The sequence below is a fragment of the Carassius gibelio genome, chromosome B19, assembly GCF_023724105.1.
Source record: "Carassius gibelio isolate Cgi1373 ecotype wild population from Czech Republic chromosome B19, carGib1.2-hapl.c, whole genome shotgun sequence".
Lineage (NCBI taxonomy): Eukaryota > Metazoa > Chordata > Actinopteri > Cypriniformes > Cyprinidae > Carassius > Carassius gibelio.
In genome coordinates this window covers 34,177,459-34,187,593 of record NC_068414.1, presented here as the reverse complement: position 1 = coordinate 34,187,593, position 10,135 = coordinate 34,177,459, and the positions used below count along the sequence as shown (strand labels likewise).

The 10,135-nt window shown below is 35.7% G+C and overlaps 1 protein-coding gene across 1 annotated transcript; it reads right to left on the bottom strand.

Moving 5' to 3' along the window:
• Positions 1-249: 249 nt before the first annotated feature.
• klhl7 (kelch-like family member 7) lies at positions 250-7,981 on the bottom strand. The gene is made up of 11 exons (XM_052584345.1): positions 7,703-7,981; positions 6,583-6,685; positions 6,403-6,496; positions 6,200-6,324; positions 4,795-4,970; positions 4,542-4,716; positions 3,616-3,758; positions 2,657-2,897; positions 2,375-2,576; positions 1,297-1,394; positions 250-895 (listed from the first exon to the last, which is right to left on the bottom strand). Exons 1-11 carry the CDS (start codon positions 7,838-7,840, stop codon positions 564-566), a joined length of 1,827 nt encoding a protein of 608 aa, XP_052440305.1. The 5' UTR covers positions 7,841-7,981; the 3' UTR covers positions 250-563.
• Positions 7,982-10,135: the final 2,154 nt, after the last annotated feature.

The following is a 10,135-nucleotide window of genomic DNA, read 5'->3' as shown; positions in this document are numbered from 1 at the left end:
TATGACCAGCACCTGTATCTGTTCTTGTACATGCATTTACACTGAACTTACAAATACAGCTGATTTCCTATTCAACTGTCACCAACTGAATTGCAGTGGCCAAACTATTTAAAATAAAATTGATAAATCTACAAATTCGATCATAGAATAATTTGATTGCGATCCGGACTTCGGAGTGCGTCTCAAGAACCATACAGATGGGATCTAAGCATGCACGTGAATCTGAATAAATAATATACAACTGATTGATTCACTTTGAGAAAGTTTCTGGCCTGTTTTATTGTAGTTCTGCAACATCAAAATGACAATATGATCCTTATTTAAAAAATAAAAGTTACACATTTGTTTACACATAAAATAAACACATCAAAACACAAATTCCTAAAACCAACTTAAAATGCATTTTAGTCCCCGAAATCTGCTAAATGCAGAGATACAAATGTTTCCAAAGAATGAACATTGGTCATCTGTGGATATTTTCACCCACAAGTTGTCTGTTAAAACCCTAAGATTGGAACCAGTTTCCAGTGGTTTTATATCGTCTGTATGCTCTGATAGCGACGCTATATTCTTCCATCCACCAGGGATGATGATGATGATGAGGAGGAAGATGCTGAATTCATGTCCTCTTCGTTAGCGCCGCAGGTGTCCACCAGACAGATGAGGCAGCTGGTGACGGGAAACGCTCGGACTTTACTGGAAACCACCCATTTGTCGGTCTCTGTGTAATACTCCATGATGTGCCCCAGACGGCCGACCCCCTGAAACCCGGCCAGAACGTAGATGACGGAGCCCACGGCTGCACACTTCACCGTCACGCCGCGCCACGGCATCGGAGACGCCATCTTCCACTCGTTACTCCCCATCTCATAATACTCCACCGAGTCCAGCCCGCCTGAGAGAGACATCACCGTCACAGATCACAAACAACAGCGTGATGACCTCTAATGACTTCAGAGAGGACATATGTGACCCTGGACCACAAAACCAGTCAAAAGGGTCAATTCTTTCAAACTGAGTTTTATAATAAAATAAATAAGCTTTCCATAGATGTATGGTTTGTTAGGAGGACAATATTTGGCTGGGATACAACTATTTGAAAATCTAGAATCTGATGGTGCAAAAAAATCGAAATACTGAGAAAATCATCTTTAGAGTTGTCCAAATGAATTCAAGCTTAACAACTCAACAGATGCTTGAGTCTGGAAGATGATTTGAGAAGAAACCATCATCTTCCCAGGATCAGCAGGAACATAAATACATCAAAACAAAGCAGATATCAGCACAGAAACATACCGAGTGTGTTCTGCCCGCCGACGGCGTATATTCTTGAGTTCACCACAACCAGACCGTGATTCTTACGGGCCTCGCGCATCCCACAGAGAGCCCTCCACCTGAGAGAGAGACACACACACACACACACAGAGAGAGAGAGAGACACACACACACAGGGAGAGACACACACACACACAGAGAGAGACACACACACACAGGGAGAGAGAGAGACACACACACACACATAGAGAGAGACACACACACACACAGGGAGAGAGAGACACACACACACACACACAGAGAGAGAGAGACACACACACACACACACACACAGGGAGAGAGAGAGAGAGAGAGACACACACACACACAGATGAAATGTACGTGTCATGAATATCAACCTGCTAAGAAATGCAACTACTGTAAATTTTATAGACAATAGTCTGTATCTTGAAAATAGTAAAGATCATATTTATACAGTGTTTTTTGCAAGCAAAAGGTGAGAAGATTATGTTTTGCTGCTGTTAACTAAAACTATTAAAAACATTTGCACGAACTGAAACACATTTGAAATGAAAGAAAATGTATATATATGTGACCTTGGAGCACAAGGCAGTTTTAAGTTTCTGGGGTATATTTGTAGCAATAGCCAAAAATATATTGTATGGATCAAAATGATTGATTTTTCTTTTATGCCAAAAATCATTAGGATATTAAGTAAAGAACATGTTCCATGAAGATATTTGATAAATCTCCTATTGTACGTTTATCAAAACTTCATTTTTGATAAGTAATATGCATTGCTAAGAATTCATTTGGACAACTTTAAAGATGATTTTCTGCTGTTCCTGATGTTCAAATAGTTGCATCTCATTAAAACTGACACTTTAGACTGGTTTTGTGCTCCAGGGTCACATATTAGATTAATTAAAACCTTTGGCAACTTAGCCTTGCCAGCTAAAATTAATAAATGCTATAACAGAATATAATCACACTAAAATAGCAGTGAAACTATGACAGAATGTGAACTATCTCTGTTCAAGCTGGTCATAAATAGAAAAGGAGAAGCACTGAATGCTGTGTGTTCTGGTCAGAGACGTACTCTTCAGTGTTGGGGTCGTACACCTCACAGTCGTTGAGGACTCTTCCGGACACGTTGTTTCCCAGACTTCCTCCGCAGACGTAGATGAGGCCGCTAGCCTCCACCGAGCCGTGACTGCAGCGCGGCATCAGCATGTTGGGCTTCGTCTGCCACGTCTCTGATCGCGTGTCGTAGCACTCGAACAGATTCAGAGCCGAACTTCCTGTCAACACAGTCAACGATCCAACATTACCGGCTTTACACGGTCTCTCCAGACCCACGGGGCGCTCCGCACACACTCACCCACTTCTGACCCTCCCGAGGTGTAGATCTTCCCTTTGGAGGCGCAGGCGGCCAGGCTGTCCCGCGGGTTCGGCGGTCCCAGCTTGGAGTACCAGCTGTCCTTCACCACATTATAGCAGTCCATGCGTTTGATGGGGAAGAGCTGGGAGCCGCCCAGGATATAAACCACATTGTCCCAGAACACACACGCGGCGTCCCGTCGCTTCTCGAAGGGGCAGCGGATGTCCGTCCAACTGTAATCCTGAAACACACAAACACTGGATAAGGTTTTTAAAAAATCTGATTACATAAAAAATAATAATAATTATATATATATTTTATTTTATTTTTATTATTTAATTTTGAATCCAAAATGTAATTATATAAAAAGCTGAAGTATTATAAATAAAATATTTCCAATTAAATAAATGAGAAAGTGTATACTCATGGCAGAGTTAAAAAAATTGTATGACTTTATTATTTCATTGAATTGGTTTTATTAATAATGACAATGATATTTCTTAAATAATTATATAAATATAATATTTTTCCTGTTTTTCCATGGCTGTGGATCTCATTCCCATGGCTATTGTTTTAAATTCCTTTTATCGATTAGATTACATAAAGTGATGCATTATTAAATAAAGTGATACATTTATGTTTGATTATTTTTTTGACATTTTATTGTTTTTTAATTTGTTTTGCAAAATGTAAAAAATAATAATAATAATTGTTTGAAAAAATGTTTTTTTCCATGACTGTGGATCTCAGTCCCAGTGGTTTGTGACTGTAGGGATTTAGAGATTTAGATTACATAAAGTGAAACAATTATATTTATTAAAGACGTTTAATAGTTTATTTTTATTGCAAAAAATGTCCAAATCAAATGTTTGCATCTCCCAGTGTAATGGACTTAATAACCCAGAGATCTGCAGACAGTGTGTTTGATTCTGGAGAGGATCCAGGAGTGAGTGATGAACCTTGGGGTTGAAGTAGCGGCAGGACTGCGGCTGTGAGCCTCCGAACAGAGCGATGCGGTAATCGTGTTTCTTGCGGCGCGGTCGACTGCTCTCACCGAGCTCCTCGCGGTCCTCTGGAGACAGAAGATGATAACGCATCCCACCTGAGAACAAACACACCAGCTCGGGGTTAAATTATCACAGGACAAGGACAATTTAAAATTTAGAACTCAAATTGAATACAACTGAGATAAGTTTCTTATCTCTCTCCCTCGCTCTATACATCTATACATACATTCAAATATTACATACAATATTTTTATAATTTTTTTATAATTAATATATTATATTTTCTTTAGTTATTACATTTTTTAAATAATTGAATTTCAGGTAAAGATAAAAATTATGTAAATATGTCAAATAAATGTAATAATACATCAAATAAATAAAAGAAATGAAAATTAAGAATTAAATTAAGTAAAACGTATAGATTTTTTAAAGGGGTCATTGGATGCAAAATTCACTTTTATAGTTGTTTGAGCATAAATGAAATTAAATCATTCCTGATCCAGCTTCACCTACAGAAGAAAAGAGTACAAGGCTCTTTTATAAATCTTTGCAAATCCCCTTTCCTAATAATGTGATAATTAGCAAGTTCCGCAATTAATGCAGCTAAAGTTAACAGTGCAGTCACTGCACAGAAGAGAGGGGCGGGGTCAGCAGAGCTCATTAGCATTTAAAGGAACATGCACCGAAACAGCTCGCTATGAACAGAGCTGGGGATATAAACTGTTTTGTTTTACACTACCATTGAGAAATTTAAACTAAAGACATTTTTATTTAAGACCCTAAAGAATCATGGAAAATGGGCATTTGATGACCCCTTTAAAAAACAAGTAGAAATAGGTTCAATAAAAGACTGATTGTTTTAGTGGTCAGTAACTCACAGATGACCATTTTCAGGCACTCGGGGTTGTCCTGGATCAGCGGTTCGGCTTGAACGGTCTTACTGAGGAAGTTTTTGGACACGAGGGGGAATCGAACCTTCCCCAGAATGTCTACCATGTACTGCTGTCGATTCAGGACGTCGTACTTCAGCCACCGCACCGCGGCGTCGTAGATCTGCACAGCCACACAGAGACACGTTATTCAGATCAGTGAGCCGTACAGTGGTTGAGTGTCCAGCTCGTGTGCGCTCACCTGGTCTTCTGCTCGGACGGTCAGCGTGTCCTGCTGGAGCAGGTGTGTCACCTGCTTCACGTCCAGCTGGAGAAACTCGTCCATCTTGTAGACGTCTGTGAAGTGCTGGTGGATGAAATCATCAGCTGCCACCTTCAGCTCAGGACAGTTCAGACACTCGGCCAATGCACTGATGCCTGTCACAAAACACCCAATCACACACTCCATATACGCTTCTACCACTGGAGGCATAATTAACTGTACATTATAACATTATCTCACATGAAGCTTGTCAAATTTTACATTGGAGCTTTCATGTGATCACACATAAAAATAAAAATAAATCACATTTCATATCCGATCTATAAAATACCACAGAGAAATACATAATTATCTTGCGATAAACTGAAATAAAATTCAAAAGAGAAAAAGGCGTTAATATAAATAAAATATATTAAATGCATAATAATATAAAATTATTTTAAATATAAATATTAAATAAATAATATTATTTATTACATAAATATTAGCAGAATTATATAAATACTATTTATTTAAAACATGTGAAACGTTGTTTAAAATGGCTTTACAAATAAATATAGTAAACATGTAATATCAGGAAAAATAACCCACAGAAATATATAATTGTCTTGTGATTTAATAAAAAATAAAATAGAAAAAAGGAAACATCTAAATCAAGCAGACATTAACTAAAAATAATAAAACATGAAACATAAAAATAAAATGCAAGACATATTAATAAATCTAAATATTTAAAATATTTCATCATTTATAATATGTAAATATTGCTTAAAATCGTTTTACATATAAATATATACATTCATCTGTCGTCTATTTTCAGTTTATTTTTAGGAAATCATTTTTAGGCAATTTTAATGTAAAGATTTCACAGGCCATATGATGCATATGTCAGATATCTCTTTTTTATGCTTATTTCAGATTATGTGATGCATATGTCAGATCTCATATTATATTATGTTATATATCTCATATTATATGATGAATTGTTTGATATAATATCAGATTTATAACATAAGCAATAATTACACATATAAATATAGAGTTCTAAAAAATACATTAAAAACTAATATATATATTATACATTTTATATACATTTACCTGTCATCTTATTTTCAGTTTATTGTAAGAAATTGTTGATGCACATCATATGAGATATGCATATTTTATTATGCATCTGCTAAATTACTAAATGTAAATGTAAATGCATGTCATATATCTCAGATTATGTGATGCATATTATAAAATGAATATTTCAGATATGTCTGATATAATATAATCTATAATTATCTTTTAATTATTAGAAATACAAATTAAAAATGAGAAGTAGGACTGAAATAAAGATGAAAATATCCACAGCGAACACTTGAAGATGCTGCGGTCTCACCCAGACAGTTGGTGGGGTCCACCTGCTCCTTCAGGAAGTCCACACACATTTTCTTGACCGGTTCAATCTGGTACTGGTTAGCGGCGTTCAGCAGGGACTGAACATTATTACTGTTCACTGAGATGCTGAAACAGAATGGAAACATGCATGAGCTCTAAATGCATGAAGAATACGTGTAATGCATCTGTGGAGAGACGTCTGACCGAGCCGTGTAGACGAACTCCACCAGCAGCTCGATGATCTCCGGTTCGGCTCCACCAAGCTCCACCTCGTGATTGGTGGCCTCCATCATACTCGCTGCACACGCAAGAGCAGGGGGTTTGTTTTAGATGTGTGTGTGTGTGTGTGTGTGTGTGTAAGATGCATGCTGAAGTGTTTCTCACATGTGAACATGAGGTTGAAGAAGTGGCTCGCGGCGGCCAGCACCACTCTGTGTGCCAGGATGTGCTTCCCCTGCACCACCAGAATCACGTCACACAGGATTCCCTGCAAACACACAGCCTCAGACAAACCTGCTTTTCCTGCAAATACCATCTCTGTGCATCAGAGAATATGAATGCACAGCCGTGCATAGAAAATATTTATCTGAAAAGAGGCTGACGCAGATATGCTTAGTTCATAATTTGTATTATTTCCTGATAATAAAACAACCGTCACAACTTTTCATCTTCTCAGTACAGTCACTCTGTGTTGTTGATTGTCTTCATCATTATTAAAAGACTGCAACTAAAAATACTTTCAATAATAATCATTTCATTATTTAAAAACGGATTTATTATTTCCTAAATATTTTACTTAAAAAGATAAAACCTTTTTATAATTAAATATCAACAAACATATTAATTGTTTAAAATGTAAAATATAAATTAACTTTAAAACAGTTTTAACTTAATTATATTCAAGTAAAATTATAAATGAATTATATATATATATATATATATATATATATATATATGTGTGTGTGTGTGTGTGTGTGTGTGTGTGTGTGTGTGTGTGTGTGTGTGTGTGTGTTATAATAAATAAGTTAATTATAAGTTTAAAAATCACAAGTTAAAACTAATGTAATATTAGATGTATAATATCAGGAAAAATAACCCACATAAAGATATCTTGTGATTAACAGAAATAAAATTAAAAAAGAGGACGAAGATTAATAATAAAATAATATTATTTATTTTTTGTATTGTGTTGCAATATTTATCTGTAAATGTAAATTATTTTTCAAATTATTAAATGATTATCAAATTAAATTTGTTCCACAATTTAAAAAATAACATATATATCTCATTTCAGATTAACGAAAGAAATTACATATAGCAAAGTTTATGTTCATTATGATAAATATATCGTTAGATATGCCATTGTTATTATGGAATATGTCAGATATATATGACGCATAAGATGAGATCTCATATAATATAATGATTGTTTCAGATTATGTCGTGCACACGTCAGGAACCTCTTACATTATGATGCTTCTGTCAGATATCGGAAGATATTTACCTGTTTTCTCAAGTTATTCATCACTCCCATGATGTTGGACAATAACCTGTACTCCTCTTTGGACGCAATCTTCTTCTCGCTTTTCTTTTTGGGTCCTCCTGATATCTTCTCGCTCGATGTGGAGGCCATGCTCATCATGCTGTGTTATAAGTATGATAAGAGTGTTTATTTAATTACACACACAGAGGTTTGCAGCTCGACTCTGTGTGTAAATATGAGACAGGAATGACGTGAAGGAAGCGGCAGGATTTCGGGATAACCGCCCGCTGAAAAAAATGCAATAAAAGTCCGTTTTTTTTTTTTTAAAGTTATTTAAATTATTTGGGATTTTTTTCTTAATGTAGTTTTAGATAGTTAATCTTTAAGTATCTGAGTGTTGGAAAAACTGGTTGCGTTTTGTATAAAATGTAGACCAGTAACATATATGATGTGAAGTACGTGACAACATAACAATAACGTATGTCAAAATAAAAGTCCGTAACTATATATATATATATATATATATATATATATATATATATATATATATATATATATATATATATATATATATATATATACCGGTAGAGAGAGAGAGAGAGAGAGAGAGAGAGAGAGAGAAAGAGAGAGTGAGTGAGTGAGTGAGTGAGTGAGTGAGTGAGTGAGTGAGTAACGGCTCTTGACTTGCAGTGCTCAACTTTTCTTTTGTTTTTATGTTTTTAACATTTCAGTATAGTCAGAGACAGTTTATAGTCTAATGCGATCTTTTTAAATAAGGAAAAAAATAGTTATGGTTATTTTTAAATGCAAAATGTATTTGTTTTAATTGTAAATATATATCCTGTTAATTTTACTTAATTTCTGTTACTGTTTTGGGGGGATTATTATTATTATATGTGATTTGTTTTTTTGTTTTTTTTGTTTTTTTTACAAAAGTTTGAATTCAATAAGAGCAAGATTTATTATGCTTTATTATTATTATTATTATTATTTTTTTTTTTTTTTGCTTGTTTTTATTGTGGCAATCAAAGCTCCAGTGCACTATATTAGTGTGCATTTTCATCAAAATAATTATTTTAGTACATTTGTGAAGCAAAAGCAAAGTCATCCTATTGCACTACAAATATATTGCCTGTATTACAGTGTCATGTTACTAACACTAGATGTCAGTGTTAAAACAAGTTATTAAAATCTGTGTTAGTATTAGACATCAACCGGATGTCTAAACCAATAAATAAAGGGGATTCATAGCTCTTGTTTGACTAAGAAATTGGTCTTTTATTTTTTATTTTTTTACATTCATACCTTTTCAAATGTTATTGTTTTAAATGCCATTAGACAAAAATAAAATGTAATAACACGAACAAGCACAAACATCCTACAGTGGAGATGGATACAGGTTTGCATTTATCTTTTGACTCGACATGGAGAGTTTTACATAAGTGACATGCCAGGCTCTTGTGTGTTTAATGAAGCAGAGGAGCCTGTCCTCTCTGAGGTGAGCTTATTACACCAACCAAACGCTCCGGCCTTGTTTCATTTCTCAAAGATTTCATTTGAACAACCTGCTGTGAGAAATCTGAGAGGTGATTAGCTCTGTCTCCTCATCCACCTGGACAATGGAGACATCGGAGGTTGACAAAGGTTGAATTTAGCAAGTTTTTCTTCTGAAAAAAAGGACCATTCAAACACTCATTGTACACTCTTAGAAAAAAATGTTTCATTGGGGTTCTATATAGACCCATAGGGTTCTTTACTCAACTTCAAAGAACCTTTTATGCTAAAAAGGTTCTATAATGACAAGAAAAAACACTTTTGGCACAAAGGTTCTTTAGGCTATTATTCATCTTACATTATTCTGCAACATTTTGTATTTGTAATTAAATTCTTGTTTGTAGTAACATAATATCACATTTTAATCATGTTGATTTTTGGAGAAAAACTGAAATGGCACTCTTCGTGTGATATTGATTGATTCGCGATTCCACTCCGAACTCCAGAACTGACTCAAATGATTCGCGAACCCGCTACGAACTCCCGAAACTGACTCAAATGATTCGCTAATCCGCTCCGAACTCCCGAACTGACTCAAATGATTCGCTAATCCGCTCCGAACGCCCTAACTGACTCAAATGATTCGCGAACCCGCTAAACTCCTGAACTGATTCAAATGATTCGATCCCCAAACTGACTCAAATGACTCGCGATCCCCAAACTGCGATTCACGATGCCGAACTCCCGAACTGACTCAAATGATTCGCGAACCCGCTCTGAACTCTCGAACTGATTCAAATGATTCGCGAACCGAACCCGCTCTGAACTCTCGAACTGATTCAAATAATCCGCGACCCGCTCCGAACTCTCGAACTGATTCAAATGATTCGCGAACCGAACCCGCTCTGAACTCTCGAACTGATTCAAATGATCCGCGAACCCGCTCCGAACTCTCGAACT

What these genes read in the sequence shown, in the direction of transcription:
- klhl7 (XM_052584345.1), bottom strand. Translation starts at nt 7,840, where the DNA reads ATGATGAGCATGGCCTCCACATCGAGCGAGAAGATATCAGGAGGACCC. An exon ending in TGAATAACTTGAGAAAACAG is followed by an intron (nt 6,686 to 7,702) that starts GTAAATATCTTC and finishes GTGTGTTTGCAG; the next exon opens with GGAATCCTGTGTGACGTGAT. An exon ending in CGGCGGGCAGAACACACTCG is followed by an intron (nt 896 to 1,296) that starts GTATGTTTCTGT and finishes TGTCTCTCTCAG; the next exon opens with GCGGGCTGGACTCGGTGGAG.